Genomic DNA, 20325 nt, shown 5'->3' with positions numbered 1-20325 from the left:
CTGGATGTAGGAGTGAGACCAAGCTCAGCTGCTCCAGTCAAGCCTTGTAAGATGCAGTGAATAGAACACATAGGCACCCTGGGTTTGATTTTTATAATATTGTCCGTGCTAGAAAGTTGAGCAGAGAGTTCAGAACTCATGATTGATGTACTAGTGTGTCCTCTGCACCAGACAGACACGTGCTTTGCCCAGGCAGGACACAACTCCTGGATCCATGGCTGTCCCCACATCCCTCTGGTTTGGGCAGGGCTCCCTGCCCTTTGGCACCAAGGAGCCCCAGCTCCACCCATCCTCACTACCATCAGCTGCTCAAAGTGCAGCAGCAGCTGTTCCTGGTGGGAGGTGATTTTGGAAGCAGCAGTGCCACCTCACTGTGGCACAACTCCCTGTGAGTGGCCTTGGTGGCACAGCTGGCACACCCTGGGCAAAGGTGGGGTTTGGGTCATGCTTTAAAAGTCAATTTTAAATAGCTACAGCAGCCCAGGGGAGATAAGCAGAACTATAAAAAGAAAGGAATCAAGATCAGGGGTTTGATCCAAAATGTATTGCACCACAAATTTCATAGTGTTTCATCATACAGTCCATATTTACAGCATAGAAGGAAGGAACTCCAATGGTGATAGAAAGGATTATGTATAACCACTGTTCTGAGACAAGGGAAAGTGCATTAGCTTTTTAATACATGTATACACACCAGTCTTGCTCTGATACCTAACGAAAATTCAACACTTAAGAACTAGTTTATGGTAAGTTGATCCTGTATGAGCTTTGGGATCTGAAACTGAAGTTGTTAATGAACATACAACCTAAGGTTTTACTTTGTCACTCCATTCCAGGCTGCCTGTCCTGCTTTCCTTAATGTTCAGTAGTAACCTTTGAAGCCAGGATCAGCATAAACTCAACAGGCATTCAGCAGGGAGGAGTGGGAGTGAGGGAGTCCTGACCCCTGGTCCCACAGAAACAGAGCAGGGTAAAGGGATGTTAGAAAGGAAAAGAGCTCTGAGAATAAAATCTTCCCAGAACCAGCAGGGTTATTCCACCCTGCTGTAGCTCAATAGAAACAATTTAAATAAATGTACTTTTTGATTGTCTATTTTCAGAGTAGAGCAGGGCTGAACCCTTCCATGCTCTATCCTGTCTGGAAGTGCTATGAATCTGGTTACTAAAGACTGTTGGGACAAGATTTAGTGTACCAAAAAATTCTGTTGGTTTTCTTAACTTCAGACAAATCTGATCTGTCTCTAAGCTGAGGAACATCACCTGTGCCCAGTAGCAGCTCCTGGGAGTACCTGTGTCTGGGGTGGGGCTGTCTGGGAGGCCAGCAGGGTCTGAGAAAGCTTGAATTATTCTGAATATATTTAACAGAAGTATGAACTTCCTTGTAAGAGAATTCCCAGAACTGTAGCGTGCTCACTGAATTCCATACATGGGTAGATTTTTGGAAATAGGTCTCATTTTCAGAAGTCAGACTTAATGCTGCTTCCTATTTGGACCCAGATTTTGCAGTAGTGTTAATAACTGGGCAAAACTGTGCTTCCAGGGAGGAAGTGCCACCTTGGTCCCCTTTCCTTGTTGTATCAGGAAAACAAACTGCTGGAACCATGACTTGTTCACTAAGAGCTGAATTTTGCCCTCAAACCCCTCATGAGCAGCATTTCTTTTTACCATAACAGTCAGGACACAGTTAACATATTCATAACAGTTTTTAAGCATCAGTATTTGAAGTACAGAAAACCACAACCAGAGAGGCAGATCCTGGTTATAAGGATTTGTTGCTTGCAGACTTGGAAGAAAAAAAATGAATCAAAGTGTTTAGTACCAGTATTCTTCACCCTTTGTCACTAGATTTTTATTTTTCTTTTTTTTTAAATAAAAGGTATTTTTTAGTGTGGATTTACAATACCTGGAACTCAGCTTTAAAAATTTAAAATGGTTTCCTATCCCTTTTCCCACTGCTAACAACCTATGGAACAGGCTAATGGATTAGTTTTAAAGGCGACTGAGGATTAGGTACTATAATTAAGACCATTTTAAATATTATTTTTCTTTAAGAAAAGTAAAATTAGACAACTCTAAAGTTGTGCTCTCAAATTAAATAATCATCAACATGCAGCCTTGAGGACTGCAGGCCAGGATAAATGCACCTTAAATTACACAGTGATATGAAAAAACGCCAACCATTAGTTATGTCAGTATTAGAAGGCAAGGCAGAGTTCTTTTTTGGTTAAAGCTCCTGCTCCTGTCCTGTGAAAGGCTTTGCAAACCATCCCACTCTCAACACTGTTCTGCCAACACATTTTTCATTGCTGGCTTCCCACAGCCAGACAAGCAGCTTTTCTGTGCTCAGAGTCACTGGACTCCAGCACCCTGGAACAGCAGCTGGAATCACCATCCCAAGAGACTGAACTGGCAGCCCTGCTGTCAGCGAGGTCCTCAGAACCCTCTGGTGCCAGGAACCCGGGAGTGATGAGCACAAGGAGCTGCTCCCATCACAGACACCAGGGTGGTCCCTGACTCCAGCCCAGAGCTGTTCCAGTCTGTAGTGAAAACGTCTCCTTGCACAGTATTAGTTTTGTAAACAGAGCCAGAAGTTCTTGTACAAAATACTGCAATGACAGTGATTAAGACACACCTGGAGCAGTGTGTTCAGCATTCTTTTCACAGAAAGAAGTGCCTGGATACTGCCTGCCACCTTCAGGTTCCCTTAAGGCCACAGAGTCCTTGGGCTCGAGATGGAGGGCCGGATGCTGCCTTTGGGAGATGGCTTTGAGCCAAACCAGGACATCTAGGACACAACAGCACAACACACATCACACAGGGTCTGCACTTCCAAGATGTGAAAAAGAAAGAATATGGTACACAGCCATGTTCTTATCATTTGATGGAGACACCTATTTATACATCAGAATGCTGCAGACTCCAGACTGGAGAAGTGGAGTTAGCTTCACACAATCTTATCTGGAAGGAACAGCACCCACTTCCCACAGATGAAAATGACTGAGGATTATACTTACATATATTCCTTTAAAATAATTTCAGATTAGAACTCTACAGTCATTTAAACACGGTGCCTTTAGTCAATGTAGCATTACAGTGTTCCCTGAAGCAGATGGTGAGGAAATCTCTTCATCTGCAGACTGAACATCCCAACTCCCTGGGTGGGCAGGGATGAGGCAGGACCTGGAGCTGAGGCAGCATTTGCTGTTGAACATTCCCTAACCACCACATAGCCAGAGCCATGCAGATTTCATCTTGGCCCATGGAAAGGACACACAGATCTTGGTGTCTGAGCCCAGTGCCAAAAGGACAAACCCAGAATAAAGCTCTTGCTGTTAAACACTGACTCTGGGCAAGGAGCTTCCAGCTTCTCCCACAGATCAATTCCACTGGGCAAAGCTGTGCTCTAACTTCTCTGAGCACCAGAAAGCTGCTATTTCCCTCACTGAAATGGAGAATTCCTGGCATGCATGTGATCAACATTTTAATAATAAATTACGTTTATTATTGTAGCTAACATTGGGAAAAAAATACACTTTTCCTAATCTCTCTAGCAGTTTTCATTGTCTCCTGGGAATCCCATTAGAGACTACATATGGCACAGAACCCTTACCTTGTACTCCAGAGTTTCTTTGAGCATGTTTTCTTCCTCTTGTGAAAAATTCAGTAACACAGACACAGCTTTAATGAGATGGAATGCCTGAAAGAAACCACAGAGTTGTGCTGTTTATGATGCTCTTGGGCTCTACACTCAGGATTGTGGTGCAGCACAGGGGTCTGCAGGTCTGTCAGACTTCAGCAGACCAGCAGCCTCCCATTACTCCCAGTTTCAGTGGACTAGGATGGCCTGTATCTTACTTCTGTGTTTCCTGGCTTTCTGCTCTTTAACAATTGTTTTGGAGAGAGAAGACCAGTGGGAGCCTGGTTATTCAGAGCAGAGAAGTAGCCTGGTCCCTGCTTTGAAAAGTGGTTTAAACCAGCATGATACCATTAAATCATACAGTTATTTTTTTACCTTACCCACTGACTTGCAATTAAATGTTTTGTTGGCATGATTTTTTAACAACATGTGGAGAACAGGAAAGAACTCCAAATGCACAATGAATTACCTCTTACAGACCAATAGCAAGTGTAGCAAGTGATTTAGTAGTTTTCTTGGTTTTTTCCTCTTTCTTAAATGTACAGCCATTCTAATTTCATACTCTATATGCTCTTCAGAGCAGTGCAGTGGGACTCTCTTGTAGATGCAGATCTCTAACACCCAGATGTAACTACCTCCTAAAAACTCACATTTCCCTTTCATGTAGTTCATAGTAGTCTGTACTTCCAAACACGTTGCTGTCAGCTATTTTATTACCCACACTGTACATTTTTTAATTGTAAAATTACAGAATTGGCATAAAGTGTCCTTAGGAGGTGACAATTTCTAGAGAAAGACAGATGTAGAAAGAGAAGTTAAGTAGCACCTTTACCTCAGATTCCCTGCAGGACATGAACTTCAGTACAACATGTTTAAGGTACTCAAAGTTTATCTCCCTCGAGTCGTTCAAGTCAGAGTTGTTGGTGACAGTCACAGAAGCATTAGGCACTTCAGAATTTGTACGTAGCTCAGGTACCTCACTGTCAGGCCTTATTTTCTACAAAACAAAACAAAAAAACAGAAGAAAAAGAAGTACATTGCAGATGCTGTTAGCTTGACACTGGGAGGAGTCTGGGTTCAGGATATCTAAAGAGGGTTGTACCCACAAGTGGGTACAGAGTGGGCATCAACAGCTCCTCATCCTTCATGGGGTCACAGCAGAGAAGTGTCTCCAGCCCTCCCTACACTCCAGGACAGGAGCTGGTTGATGTCAGTGTTCTGTGTACGTTACCCAAACCAGCATGGAACTGGCTCCATGGTGGAAACTACCCCTTGGTCATTTTCTCCTATCACTAACATGGTCTTTCTTCAGAATAATTTTCAACATCACAGCAAAAATAACAATTTTAAAACCTCTGTTAATTTTTCTAAAATAGATATTTTTTTCTTGGAGGGATAAAGTATTGCAGAGGGATGAAAGGGAGTTAGCAGTCAAGTTTTTGGAATGACAGTGCAAGTACCTGCCAGCAAGTGCCATCTGAAGAGACTGAAAACAACAACCCTTACCAGCTCTTTCTGGAGAGTTTTCTTGAGTTCTGCCATTCTTTGCTGAAGCTGCTTTATCATCTGTAACACAGCAAAGGAGAGTTTAACACAGTATTCCTTGCCAGGGCCCCCAGGTATCTGGAAAAACCCATGATACTGGATGTATCCAGTACTGAATGAAATAATAATTAACCAACACTGACAGCTGTGAAGAAGCAACCTGAAAGCCTTGACTTGCCAGCTGCACACAGCAGCAGGCACGTGACAGGACACTTGGGCTTTCATGTGACAGCGCCGTGGAACTGAACTGAATTCACACAAAAGGGCTCTGCAGGAAAGCTGTAAATAGTATCATTTGGTGCATCTTTCTGCCAAAATAGATCAGGATTCATGCAGCTCTTGCTGCAGTTTTTATTCATGGCTGGTAGATACTTGTGCAATCCAGAGAGAGGCATTTACTCACAGCGTACTGGATTCAAACTGGACAGGCCTGTCCTTTCAAGGCAGCAGCACAAGCAGCACCAATCACTTGGCTTCCTAATGAAAAGGGGGAAAACTACCAGCTGTTTCTGTTCACCTTGTTTTTCTCAGCAATTTGTTGTTCCAGCTCTCTGTTATCCTTCTGAAGTTGAATGACATCTGCAGCTGCCACCTCTCCGTTCTGTTCCACCACAGAGTTTTCTGGAGAAGGGCAATGCTCATTGTTCAAGGCCCTCGTTGACTCCTCTGGTTCTAAAACCTACAAAAACAAACAGTGCAGTGGAGAGATATCATGACATTTGCAGCCCAAGAGCACTCCCCAGGGAGAAAGCCAGACTTCTTTTTGGCTGTCCAAACTGCAGGGCTGCTGCACACCTCCCTCTTTTCCCAGAAAGTCTGACAGAATGGATTTGCAACTGCACTCACATTTTTCTCATGCTCCCTGGCCAACAGGCACTCCTGTACCTGCAGCTTCAGCTCATCAATTTCTTTTCTTGCTGTTTCCTCTTTCTCCACTGCTTGGCTCTGACTTGCTTCTATGTCCAACTGTAACTGATGCACCTGCAGCAAGGCAGCTTCATGGTCTGGGAAAAGGAGAAACCTGCTTAATAACAAATGGGAGTTTCTAATCCATTTCGTTTGTCATAAAAACAGAAAGCCAGGGGAAAGAGAAAGACAGACTGTCCAATTATTAGTGAACAATAAGCCATTTTGAAAATTCTAAGAGATTAAATATGAAAGAGAAATCTAGAAAAATTACAATCTACCAGGCAAGGCCAGAACTAGAGACTGTACTTAAAATTGTCTGGGATACAGTATAATTTGGGCTAACCTTGACTGAGTTGGTTCAGTTCTTCCTTCTGTTTTAGCAGCAGATCACATTTTTCATCAATCAGCTGGTCCTTCTCCTTTATTAGGGCATTCAGATGTGAGACCTCCAAACCAGAAAAACAATGAACAGAAGTAAGTAAAGATATAAAACAGGAAGAGAGTATTGAAAGATCCAATATCCTTCAGAGGCTCAGCAGGCATCACCTCCACAATGCTGCCCTCAGTAACAAACACTGAAGTTCACATTGGAAGAGCTAAACTTGGCTTCTGTGCCACCATCAGATTGTCACAGCCAGCATGTGGCAGCTGCAAAAACCCCTGAGCAAAACAGGAGATGGCCTTAAACCCCTTCTACCCAGATCTGGCCCAGCAAGCACAGACCTACAGCAGTCCCAGGAGAATAAAGAAACCAAAAGATGGGACTAACTCCAGTCAAACTTGCTCAGTTGACAGTTCCTCCTTTAAGCAAACACAAGCTCACATTATCCACTATTTTTTATGCAAGAAGAACAAGACTACCTAGAACTGACATTTGGTACTGCATACAAGCTCCTCCCTGTGACAAAATGTACAATTTTACAACTACTGGAAGAACCCAGATGTGACACAGGCACTGAAAGGAACTCACCAGAACAAACAGATTTCTTTAAAAGAAGCTGCCAGATGTCAGAGGTTCCCCTTGGCTGGTGCACTGAGACAGCAACACCTCACAGATTATGGGGCTCTGAAACAGCCTCAGGTTTACTGAGGCAACCACTGCTGTCTCACATGCTGTGGATATGATTCTCACCAATGGTTTTGAGTGTTAGGATAAATAAATCCAAACCTAGTCTGCTCTTTGAAAGGCTGGGACATCTCAAACACATTTTTAAACAGTCATTATTAACCAACCTGCTGTTGCAATTCCTCTCTCTGTTTCCGTGTTTCTTCCAATGCTTTGGCAATTTCCACACTGACAGTTTCTCTGCTGCTCATCTCATTCTGCAAACCAGAAGTAATTGAGAGGTTATGTCAGACACCTAAATCAAGTCAGTCTCTCATCTTTAACCCCAAATCTATTAGGACTACATTTATGAGTGTTCTGACACACTTTTCCAAATTAGTTAGGTTTGTTTTATTGACTGCTGCTCTCTGCATACACAAGAGCAACACAGAACTGATCTAAGAACCCAAACAAACCCAATGCTTACAAGATCTTTCACCTTGAAGTCTCTATTACAAAGAAAAAGCTCCTTGCTACAACAGATCTTTATTCCAATTGTGCATCCAGGAGCTATGGAAAAAAATTTCAATCATCTAAACTTACAGTGAAAATTGGATAAAATGTAAACACCCAACTAATTTAAGTTTTTAACATTTTGGTTTGAACACTGTGAGTGGAATCTGGTGTTGAACCATTCTGTATTCACCATTGCTAACAGGATTTCCAAGCTCTTCACATCCCTGACAATGTGGGAATGTATTATTTCTGCCTGATTTAGGCAGACCCAAGCATTCTGGTTCAGAAAAGGATCAGCCCTTTGTAATGCTTCTCAAACACATTTCTGCTGAGTACCAGAGATGATTTACAGCTCCAAGTACCTGCACCCTGAATGTAACCCACTGTGCTGTTTACTGGCCCTCAGCTCTGTCCCAAGACAATGCCAGGACCCAGCTCAGCCCTTACCTTTAGCCTGTTCAGTTCAGACTCTTGTTGTTTTAAAGAACTCTCATATTCTTCTTTGCTTCCCTTGAGGTTTTCATTTTCCTTTTCCAGTTGGCTCTGTAAAATAGAGAGTGTTTAAATACACAGCACAATTATTCTAATGTTTTGTTTACCAATTAAACACATCTAATGCTTTGCTCATACTTAGTTCCTCAAAGTAGATAGCTTCTCTTATAATGCCAGGAGTGTTGAATAGGAACATTCAGACAACAAGCAAGCTCTGCAAGCTGTGTTAAAATCATGTTGTGAAGACTCTCACAACCCACCAGACAGTTTCTGTACTTACAATCCTGTGCTGAGTCGTTGTTTTATCCAATTCCCAAGCTTTTTCAAGACCAGCAATCTGAGACTCCAGCTCAGTCACTTTCTGATCATACTGATGTTTCTCACTTAAAATCTGTTGCTGCAATTGATTTCTTTCATCCTCTAGATCAGTTTGCTTAAGAGAAATAAAGAAAACCACATTAATAAAATGGTATTTTGACATCATTCTGACAAGATCAGACATCATTCCATGACAAACTCTCAAACTGAGGAACATTATTCCTTTGGCAGCAGTGTCATGTCCTCACAGACCGGAGTTCAGGAGACAAACAGCAAGAAAACAAACACTTGAATAACCAAACAGAGAAGTGATTGTTTCTGGGGATGCTGAGGAGTGATCTGTAACTGGTCAGTGAAACATGCAGGATACTCACTAGCTTCTGGATCTTCAGATCCTGGTCAGCAGCTGCTTCTTTGCTCTTTTTCAATGTTTCTGTTGCAATCTGTAGTTTCTCTTCCAGTTCTTTTTTCTAAAATTACACCATGAATTAAATTCCTTATCCACTGGCATCTATGTTACTAAAAAAAGTTTGCATAATACAGAGTGGCCCAGGAGGGGAAGGTAAATGTTAAATTAAATCCCTGAAACCAGAGATCAAAGAGGCTGCCTATTTGACACATGCTGGTTTTAGAAATTCTTCACCACAGCAATGCCCCAGCAATGCTTCCACTTGAGTTATTTGTTTCTTAGTACAAGGAAGATCTGCACAAAACCTCTGCCTTCACCCCTAGGCCCTCCTCCACCCATGACGTGGGGAGATGCCCAGAGACACTGATAATTATTCTCCTTTCAGGACTAAATGTGACTAAATGTGCAGTCTCACCTTGGGCTGGGAGTGCAGTGAGGGGAGAAGGAACAGGGCATAGAGGATGAAAAGAGTGGGAATGTGGTGAAATTAAAAACTACTGACCTGTGTTTCCAACTGGATCACAGCCTCGCTGTGCCGTGTCCTGTCTGTCAGCACCTGCTGCCTGCTCTCCTCCAGCCTCTGCTCAAGGGCAGCTTTCTGAAAATTACATTGAGGTGAAAAACATGAGGAAAGATGGACAAAGACATAAGCTGGGGGGTATATAAATTTTTTTTTTTTATTTCATTAATAAGGTCAAAAAAAAAAAAGGGGGGCAGAATGTTTTAGTATCTCTAGATGAACTTTACACTGCCTGGAGTTTACTAAGCCAAGAGCTTTTGTCACAGCAACACCGAGGTGATGTGATTGTAGGCACCCTGACCAGGGAAAAGCAAACATCCCCTTGCCTCCCCAAGACCAGCTGGGAAAACACTCCTCCAGGCTGATTCTAAATAGGAACATCAGTGCTTGAGAAAGAGATCAAGAAGCAAAGAGAGAAAGGGGATTAACCACAGTTAAGTTTCTGGTTTCAGCTGTTGTTTAGCACTTCTGAGGCTGAGGTTTTCAGCATACAACATTCTGTTTGCACACCTATGTGCAAACAGTTCCCCTCCCTGCCCCACTGGCTTGCCAAAGAACAAGGAAAAGCATTCACTGTTCTTGTAAGGATGAATTAGAGAAACTCCCAATTTGTTCCACCTCCTGTGGGGATGCCAAAAAGCTGCTCTCTTTCTTCTAAGCAGTCAGATGCTGTGCCCGAACAGACAATGCAAAAGGCCAACATCTGTGCGGGATCTGCAGCTCAGTGTAGCCACCCACACGTTCTGCCCAGCACAGACAGTGTGCCAAACCACACTGACAGGACAAAAGTGGCTGTATGACATCAGCAGCTTTCTTTCCATGGGTGAGAAGTAATGTATGATCTGAAATACCCAAAACAAATAACTGACTAATACTGCACTTGTAAGCAGCCTTTAATTATGCAATTACCTCTTTGAGCAGCTCCTGCACATGTTCATCTCCTGAGAGATTTCTTTCTAGCTTTTTTTCCAGGGAAGACACCTTTTCCTGCAGTTCTTCAGTAAGTTTATCTCTCTCAGCAAATTCAAGAGTCATCTGTGAGAATGAGAAATCACTGAATCTTTTTTGTAAAGAAGCTTTCAGCTAATCTGTTGTGGTGTGACTTTTGGAAATGCCAGTAGAAAGGGAAGTCCTACTTGAAAAGACAAGATGATCCTGAACACTTTCTAGACACCAAACTTCCAACTGCACAAAGGTGTACATCACCCAAATGTGCACCTTTACACCAGCAACAGCACATGCATCTGAAAGCACCGCACCTTTTGCTTCTGTTGCTCATATTCCACCTTCAGAGATTCATGCTCCACTTGTAACATTTCCAGTCTCTTCTCACAACCAGAACCAGCCACTCGAGCCTAAACATTTTGAGAAATTACTTACTTTGAACCTTAAATTTCCAACACCACATAACTGATATCTAATCTAACTTCTGCAGACATGGAGCTCTTTGAATCAAATCTCACTTGGCTCAAACTTACATTTTGCAAGTCTACAGAAAGCTGCTGAATGACAGTTTGTAGCTCCTGTTCTCTTAACTCCAGAGCAGTGATCTTATTTTCTGCATTTTTCTCAGCTGTCATTAGTTCATCTCTTCACAGAAAGAGAATAAAAACAAGTGACATACCGTTCCAGAAAAATAATCTTTAGCAGATAATTCTGCTGCTTATGAAAATGGACTAAGCATCAACAAAATTCTCTTGTCCTAAAACCAGCCACCATCATCAATCACTGCTTGATTATACATTTTCCAAAAAAAGTGACAGTTAAGCATTCAAACTATGAAAAAAAGGAAAATTATTTACAAAAAAATATCATTATCATTGGCTTGGCATTTACACCCCTTAGCCACAGCAGAGGCAAAAATTCAGTCAACTCACTACACATATAAACCCTTCCAAAGAGACAGAACTGAGCATGAAGCAAAAATACAGGGGAAACACATCCACTGCTCCTGGGAAATCCTCAGCTCCGTACCTCCGAGCCTCCAGCTGCAGGAGGTGCTGCTGCAGGTCCTGGAGATCCCTCCTCAGGCCCGAGCTCTCGCTCCTCGCCGCCTGCAGCTCCGCCTGGGCCTGGCTCAGCTCCTGAGCTCGTGCCTCCAGCTCCTGCTCTGCTCTGCTCAGAGATTCTTCCTTTTTCAAAAGCTGAATATTAGAAGATTGTCTTTGGCATGACAGATGACCAGTTACACTGATAAACCTTTTCACTGAAACTTGCCTGTTTTATTAATTTGTGGGCTGAATCAAGATAATAAACTATGTAATATTGTGTTCAGTACCTGCTGTTAGAATTTTCACCAACCAAACAAACAAGCATAAAGGTTGAAAAAATTAATGCTGGGCTACCACTAACTTAATATCCTAGTAAAAATTTTAGGAAATAAAAAGTCTAAAATATTCTTACCATGTGTTTAACTTTGGCAATTTCCTGCTGCTGAAAGCCCTCCAGTTCATCGATTTCATCTCGTTTTTGGAAAAGGTTCAAACTCTGCTCCCTCATCTCTTGTAACTGTGTTTGAAGCATTTTTTTTTCCTGATAAATGAACAGAACCAAAGGAAATCAAAGGACATGCTCATGTTAATGGGAGTTTAGGTAAACTCTCTGGAAAAGAAATCTTGTCTAGCAGCCATACAGCTCCTGATGGTGCTCCACACAGAACTAGAAATCCTTTCAGATATGTCACAGTGCAAATTACGAAACTTCAAAAAAACATAAAAAGAAATCTGAATTCATTACAATGCCACCAATGATCATCTAAACTGAACTCTCAAAAATGGACAACGTTCCATCTTACAGAAGGACAACTTTCCCATCACAACCCATTGTTCTTTACTTCCCTGCTGAAAAATAAAACCTGAAAGACCTCCCCAAGCATTTGGGATGGTAACAAAAAGCAAATGATTGGCCTCTCCACTGAACAAAGACCAAATAATAAAAAGGGCTGAACAGAGTCAAGTTCTGATAGAACTGGAAGTGTGCGGGATGCTGTTTGCAAATACACACAGACACCCCCCGAGAAAAACATCCAAGGTTAATTACCTTTTCAACTTGAGCAAGTATTTCCATCCACTCCTGAACAAGAAAGAAAGAATGAAAAAAAAAAAAATATCAAAATCCATTTGTAGACTTTCAAGGACAACAATTATGGTTAATAAAAAAAAAGAATGTGCATTGTTAGCAGGTACTGAGCTTTGGCAATGATTAAAAAAATAATCAGCAGCAGTACAGTAGCTGCCAGTGCTTGAATAGATAAAGGCTGAGGAATCATTTATGCTACCTGAATGAGTAAGTTTTATGCAAGTAAATAATGTGACAACATGCCTACTGCCATTGAGTCTTATCCAAGCACAAGCTTAACCTTTCATTAGGAGTTTTTATGGGCTCTTGTTAAAACCAGTTGGAACAGTCAGGGCAGTGACAAGTCCTGCACCATTCCTGGCACTGTGCTCAGTTCCCTCCTTCCCTCAGAGCTAGCACGCTCACACACAGTGCTGAACAATTATTTTAATTAATAGCAACACCTCCTTAAAACATCAGGGTCATAAGAGTCAAAAGTCCTGGGCAAGCCCTCTTACCTTGTCTTTTTTTCCCAAGGCCAAAGCCATTCCCTCAGCCATCTTGGCTCGACTGGCCTGATGAGCTTCATTCTGCTCCTGAAACTTCCTCATGGAGGCTATCAACAGAGAACCACCAGCTATGTTAAAAACTCCTCTTTCAAAATTGCTTCTCACTTCTCTCTAAGTTATTTATAACTTTAAAGAGCTTCTTCTGCAAGCAATTAGCCCCATCTTGACTGTAGCACTAGCGCTGTGCTACTCGTTCCCTCACGCTGCTTGCACACTGGCCAAGAGCCAAAGCTAACAGCAGACAGGAACACTGCTCCTTGCTGGATCACCACGAAGCTGTGGGCTTCCAAAAGGTCTCTCCTGCATGTTAGCCCCAGATTTGGCAGAAGGAGTATAACAGCAACTTTGTTCAACAAACTGCTGCTTTTTATGCTGTAAATAAGGTAACAACTCATGTTCTAATTGTGCACAGTACAGAGGTGCACAGTTGGAAATCATTAGTACACCTGTACACCAAACCTTTTTTCTTTTCAACCACAGCAATTTTCAACTTAATTGAACAAAAAGGGAAAAAAGAAAAATACGTACAATCCTGATGCTTTTCTAATGCATTTTCAAGCTTCTCTTTCATCTTCTGCAGATTTCGGATCTGATCAGCATAATCTTGTGTGAGGAGGGAGAACAGACCAGGAATGGACAGACAGTGGGGAAGGACATTTTTAGGGTAACACAAAAAGAAAAAATAATAAAAAATAAAAATAAAAAATAACAAAAAAAAGAAAAAAAAAAGAAAAAAGGATGAGTGGCAAATGACAATGATTTTCTCCATCAGAAAATCATTCCTGCTGAGGAAAACTTGGGTGACCATAACAATGAACACAAGCAAATAGTTCTGTACTGTCCAGAGGGTTGGCACAAACAGAAGGGCCTGTCCCAGGGGTGTCAGTCACACAGACAACAGCAGAACCAGAGAATGAACAACTGTCCCTCCTTTTTTACTTCATCCAGAACAGTGATAAATTTAACTCTGCTCAGAAAAGGTGTCTGGCACTGGAGGGTGCAAGGAAGGGTTAATTCATGGCCATTGCATCCATTTGCTCATTGTTCCAGACAGATGCTGTTTGAAACATGGGACAGAAAGCTATCCCAGCTGTTCCAAGGAATCACATCAATGTATTGTTGAAATCAGCAAAGACCCAGTTGCCTTCATAAAAAATTAATGACACTGGATGCTCCCTTGTTGTCAATCAACAGGGCTGCTACAAATCAATTTTCGAAATACCCTAACCCCATATATTTTTAATAATTTAAACCATGCAAATTCACAGGAAAACCTTTCCTAAAGTAACAAGTTTTATATGCATCAGGGCACATACCAGACAGCTTCACCTCCAGTTTTCTAATCTGTTCATTTCTTCTGAACAACTGGGATGAAAGATCCTCTCTGGAGCTGCTTCCATCAGAAGCCTTGGGGGAAAAGCAACACTCTGTAACTTACAAAATTTAGAAAAACTGATTCTGCCATACATTAAGTCTGAGATAATAACCACTCCCCTGCCTAGGAATAGCACTTGTTTTCCACACAGAGGGGAAAATTGTACTAGCACAGCAGAATGTGTAAAAAGTGCTGAAGGAGAAAACCAGTAAGGGCTTAATAGTGCCAGGCTGCCTGCTCCCCAGAGCACAGTGCTGGGGAAGGAGCTGGGGCTGGGAACTGCTTGTCCAAACTGCCACTGAGATGGGGCAATGGAATGACTGAGGGGGAGGAAACCAGGCCCTACAGCACAGGCACCAGGAAAGGTCAAGGAGAGAGTCACAAAAATCAAAGCAATTAGAAAAGAAGCAGTAATGCTTTTCAGGTAGGATAAACTCACTGAAGCCCTGATGCAGCAATCTGCCCACACAAAATCCGCTGCATAACTGACTTACGAGTGCTCTGTGGTTTTCGCTCCATAAAAATCAATAGCAAGAGCAGTTAAATGAATATTGATAAAACAACTAATTCTTGGAGGTTTTCTGAAAACCACTCAAGACTTCAGTCACTGCCATTATTTGTCTTCCACTCTACAAACTTACAAGACGGTAACCAGAATTTCTACACGAGAATTTCTTAAGTGCTAGAGGAAAAAAAAACTCAGAAAAACACAAGACTAATATATTTCCACTACAAAATGTATTTAAACATTAGGAGCTCCAACTTCCTGCTTAACAGAACTCAAATTTCAGCTGAGCTTCAAAAAAATTATTTAAAGTTTAACTGTGTAAATAACTTCTTCACTGTGCAGACAGCAAACAGAGACTTGCTGCTGGCTCTGCAGTGGGTCCTGCTGGCTCCAGCAGTGGGGTGACACTGCCTTAATCCAGCCTTTCAAAAATGTGACAGCCAGCCATCCAGGGCAGAGGTGCCAGAGCATTCCAGGGTTTCATTTAACCCACACGCTCCTGCAAGTTCACTGCTTGTTTGAACAACGTTTTATAATGAAAGAGAGGAACTACAGTAGTTTCAGTGCGATGATACTGCACACGTTTTCAGCAGAGACATGCACACTGTCTCAGGAAGAGTAAGAGGAAGCCAAGAGGCAAAATGAAAACTGGCCAGCATCTTGCTGGCTCTTCTAATGACAGAGAGGCTGTGGCTGTCCTGTCCCTGGAAGTGTTCCAGGCCAGGTGGGACAGGACTTGCAGCAACCTGGTCTAGTGGAAAGCGTCCCTGTCCATGGAGCTTAAAGGTCACCTCCAACCCAAACCATTCCAGGATTCTATGTTTCAGTAATTAATTTTACTAACACGTATCTTACACATAATTACAGTTTTTCAATATTTCATGTCTACTTATTCATGTTTTGTATTGCAACAGTATTTAAGTCCACTCAAGCTAATGATACATTTATGCATTAACAGATACACCACAGCATGTATTCAAATCGCACACTACACTTAAAATGGTTGTCTGCAAAACCGTAATAAAAACACTGTCGAGAAATCAGGTTTCAAAGCAAGGTGTAACTCACAAAGTCGTCTCCGGAGTCTGCTCCCACAGACGTGATCGATTCCTTACTGACAGACCTGGGGATGCGGGCGGCTCCTCCGGGCCTGGGAGCAACCGCGGCCTCCTCTGCGATCTTCTTCTTCAATTTGGCAAACATCGTAGTGCCCTACAGCCCTGAAAGAGCCAGCTCCTTCGGAAAGCCACGGCCTCCAACGCTCAGTACACTGACACTCTCGAATAAACGCTGAGACTTAATGGTGAGCCTCATCCACTGCTTTACTGCATCTCTAGAGTCATTAAAGCCCTCGAGGCCTGGCAGTACCTGCAAATCAAACAGAAATGGGTGCCACACTAAAAAATCCCACCGGCACGAAGCATTTAAAGGTAACAGAAAACCTTTCAACATCACATCTGTTACAACACGTTAAAAAATCGCGTCTCGCGGAGCGGAATCCGTTAAAGTCCCAACCCAACGGCCCCAAACGGCGGCGGGCCCGGGAGCGGGCGGGTCCCCTCAGCCTGGCCCTCACGCACCCGCGGGGCAGGCCCGGCCCGGCCCGGCCCGGCCCGCGGAGCCGCTCTGCCCCGAGCCACCCTGGGCCTGTCACCGCCACCCTCTGCCCTCCCGCTCCTCACCGTCCATGCCCGGCCGGGCCTCGCCGTTCCCGCGGCCGCCGCCGCTTCCCCGGACACCGCCGACCCGGAAGCGCCGCGCGGGCCGGAAGCGGCACCGGTCCCGCTCCTCCCTCGGTCCAGCTCCGCCTTTGGTCCCGCTCCGCCCTCAATCCCGCTCCGCCCTGGGCCCAGCTCCGCCCTGGGTCCCGCTCCTCCCTCCGGTCCCGCTCTTCCCTCCGGTCCCGCTCCTCCTCTCTCCGCCCTCAGCCCCGCTCCTCCCCCGGTCCCGCTCCGCCCTCGGGCTCAGCTCCTCCCTCCGGCCCCGCTCCTCCCTCAGCCCCGCTCCTCTCCCCTCCCGCTCCTCTCCCGGCCTCTCTCCTCCCTCAGCCCCGCTCCTCCTTCAGCCCCGCTCCTCCCGCTCCTCTCTCCTCCCTCAGCCCCGCTCCTCCCTCAGCCCCGCTCCTCTCTCTCCTCTCTCCTCCCTCAGCCCCGCTCCTCCCGCTCCTCTCCTCTCCTCTCTCCTCCCTCAGCCCCGCTCCTCTCTCTCCTCTCTCAGCCCCGCTCCTCCCGCTCCTCTCCTCTCTCCTCCCTCCTCCCTCAGCCCCGCTCCTCTCCCCTCCCGCTCCTCTCTCCTCCCTCAGCCCCGCTCCTCAGGCTCCTCTCCTCTCTCCTCCCTCAGCCCCGCTCCTCTCTCTCCTCTCTCCTCCCTCAGCCCCGCTCCTCCCCGCCGCAGTGCCAGCCCGGCGCGGACCATGCGGCTCGGTGCGAGCGTTTTCCACAGTTTATTGACAGCACAGTCCGCCGGCGGGGCCGGGACAGGGACAGCGAACGGCTCGGACACGGCACGACCGCGGACAGCGGGCGGGAGCGGCCCCGGCGCGGCGGGGACAAAAGCGAACGGAAATCTGCTCCAAAGTCTCTGGGAAGGCGGCGACGGGCGGGACGCGGGGCTGGAGCTCGGTCCGCGTCCCGGGCTGTGTCCGCTTCTCCCCGCGGGGTCCAGCAGGAACAAACACGCTCCTTCCCTCCCGAACAACGGCACAGTCGCTTCTGGCATCACACTGCTTTGGCGATTACAGATCCCTTGCAAAAAAAGTCCATTTGCTCCAAAAAAAGTTTATTTATATATCTCTATATATTTTCAGGAAAATATCCGTTTTTACCAAAATACGATATACAGGCACACAGCTGTAAAATAACTTTAAACCAATTCACTATAAAATTACTTTTGGTAATAAATAATTTGATTCTCAGAGAGGCAGAACTCTCGCTGTGCCCGAGGCACGGTCCCTCTGCATTCCCAGAACGCTCCCACCTGCGCTCCCCTCATCCTTGCCCAGGGCAGAAACAACTTGTGCTTTTCAGCCTGCACGAGGCAGAATCCTGCTCCCAACAAACCAGTTCAAAGGCAGAATGGTAACAAACACGAGCCAAAAGCCATCTGTGAAGTCAGGGGGCAGATCCTCCCAGCAGGGTTTATTCTGGAAGGAGCAGCTGCTGGGCTGGGCTGGTGAGATCTGCTCTGCTCTGGGGCTCCTCAGGCCAGCGAGCTGTGCTGGGCTCTGCTCCCAACGGCAATGGAACCAGAACAAAACACCTATGTGTGCATCTGGGATCTGGGCACAATTCAGAAATAGTCCCTAACCCAAAAAATGTCAGGTTCAGAAATCCTGAACTAACTCTCCTCAGTCTTGGCATAGTAATGGTTTACACAGGAAAACAAGAAGTGGCTGTCACTCCTAAATCTAAAGCAGTTACGTGTGTCCTCTGTTGTACTGAGCAGATCTCTATTGATCTTCAAAGCACCAGAATACATTTGGTCACACAACAGTATTGCTCTGAAAGTCTGATGTCACAAATGTAAGAGAGCCCCTCCAGGAGAGCGTAACTGCTCCGGAGAGCTCTGCCCCAGCTGCTGTGTCCAGTCTGACCTCACGAGGTGCACAGAGCAGTTTCCAGCTCTCTGCATTACATTTTTTTCCCTTGTTCATACAACTGTTCCTGCCTGCAGAGCTGCCTCAGCCCCAGGAGCAGCCACAGCAGCACAGAGCAGCTCCCCACAGCTGGACACTTACTGAGGAATCAAACACAGGCAAAGCTTTTACAAAAGAAACCTCAAGACAAAACAGTTGTTCAGACAGATTCCAATATTTTTAGCTTTGGGAAGGAGCAGACTTGCAGCACAGCATGGTTCCAGGACAGGGGAGGCAGCGAGGCAGGGGAGGTGCTTCCTAACTCAGGGATGGGCTGTGGAACAGCACTTCCATCCCATCCTCAGGGGAGAAGCCTGACCAGAGCTACTCAAATTGTAGCTTTTGAAGATGATTAATTGAAGCCAAATTTCCTGTTGCCCTGATCTGTTTCCTATGATCCTTTAAAGACATCTCTGGAACCTCCCTGGGGAACAGTCTTGAGGGGTTATTCAATCATGACTTGACAGACATTATTTTGTCTGAACCACTCAAAGAAAGGTCCTGAAACTTCTCAAGAAAGCACTCCAGGGAGCAAGTCCTGTTTGCACAGCTCGTGGAAGTTAGTGCTCCATTTAGCTGGTGCACAAAGCAAAATGACACATCACATCCCAAGAGGAACTAAAAACCAGAGCATTTAAGACTCATAACCCTGCATTGCCCTATCACTGTTATTTTGAGAAGTCAAAGGGGGGGAAAAGGCAACAGCAGTAACTTTGGCGAGATGTTCCAAAGCCAGTTTGAGCAGGAGCACAAACCTACAGTGGGAGCAGGATTCATCTGAGCACACCACATGCAGGGAGGAGGGAGCCAGGCAGGAGCAGTCCTGTAAGGACACAGCTGGTCCAGTTCACCTTGTCCTCTCAATGTATTACATGCAGAATTTACCCCTTTAATTTGGCATTGCCTGGTGCTGGCAAGTCTTCTCCGCTAATATAAGCAATAAAGATACATGGAGAAAGGGAGAGCGAGACAAGAGGGAAGGCATCAGGCCTGAGAAGAAAAGGATTTGTTCTCTTCTCACTTAAAAATGGTTCAGTCTTTGCTTCGCTTCCACACTGAGGACTGCAAGATACAGAAACCAGATTTTCTTCAGTACACACAAGCATACACCGAGAGGTACCTACGACCATAGCACAGAGCACACAGTAGCACAAGTTCAGAATGACTCAGTTTAAACAAGACAAGCTTTTACTTGGAGGGGAAAATATCAACATTTTCATCTTGAATGCAGTTCTTTGGGTGGGAAAGAAGGGGCTGGCTCAAAATCCAAGACCAGACACTCATCCTAGCTACAGCTAGAGCAGACAGAGGGTATGAGCCCCCTGCTTCCACAGTACAATTCCATACTCCTCCCAACACAACAGGAGTGAAATCTTTATCTTTGAACGTCCCAGCACTCGACTTTCTAACAAAGATCAGCAGGTAAGAGGAGAATTAGGAACCTCAAGAATTAATTTTTGACTTGGACAGTCACTGCTGCTAAGTTCAACTTCTGAACTAATTTTCAAGGCCTATATTCTCCTCCTACATTCCAGCTTCTTCAGGGCGTTTTGTATTTTAAAAAGTGCATTCTTCTCTGATGAGATCTACCTTGGCAAAAAGCAAACAGAACTTCCTCGAAGGGCTGCAAATGGTAGAAGCCTCTCAGGTCACAAGCAAGGACTCCCCACTGGCTAAATGAAGGTGAGGAGCACCAAGGCTTTCCCAGCCAGTTCACAAGCAATGTCCCAGAGGTTCACCAGCCCACACGAGTGGAATCATCATCATCATCACTCCTCTGCTTGGAAACAG

At 44.8% G+C, this 20325-nt stretch overlaps 1 protein-coding gene across 1 annotated transcript; it reads right to left on the bottom strand.

Moving 5' to 3' along the window:
• Positions 1-522: 522 nt before the first annotated feature.
• GOLGA1 (golgin A1) lies at positions 523-16658 on the bottom strand. Its single transcript, XM_033077835.1, has 23 exons — positions 16583-16658; positions 15969-16268; positions 14334-14424; positions 13546-13620; positions 12967-13064; positions 12431-12463; positions 11795-11923; positions 11366-11535; positions 10870-10981; positions 10651-10746; positions 10301-10426; positions 9374-9469; positions 8837-8932; positions 8425-8577; positions 8100-8195; positions 7325-7414; positions 6435-6537; positions 6029-6186; positions 5700-5861; positions 5144-5203; positions 4470-4634; positions 3611-3697; positions 523-2785 (listed from the first exon to the last, which is right to left on the bottom strand). The coding sequence occupies exons 2-23, from the start codon at positions 16101-16103 to the stop codon at positions 2705-2707; spliced, it is 2412 nt and encodes an 803-aa protein (XP_032933726.1). The 5' UTR covers positions 16104-16268; positions 16583-16658; the 3' UTR covers positions 523-2704.
• Between the last annotated feature and the right edge of the window lie 3667 nt (positions 16659-20325).

This window comes from Catharus ustulatus, chromosome 21 (assembly GCF_009819885.2).
Source record: "Catharus ustulatus isolate bCatUst1 chromosome 21, bCatUst1.pri.v2, whole genome shotgun sequence".
NCBI classification, from domain to species: domain Eukaryota; kingdom Metazoa; phylum Chordata; class Aves; order Passeriformes; family Turdidae; genus Catharus; species Catharus ustulatus.
Note: the sequence above shows the minus strand (reverse complement) of the source record. Positions and strands in the feature narration are given on the sequence as shown.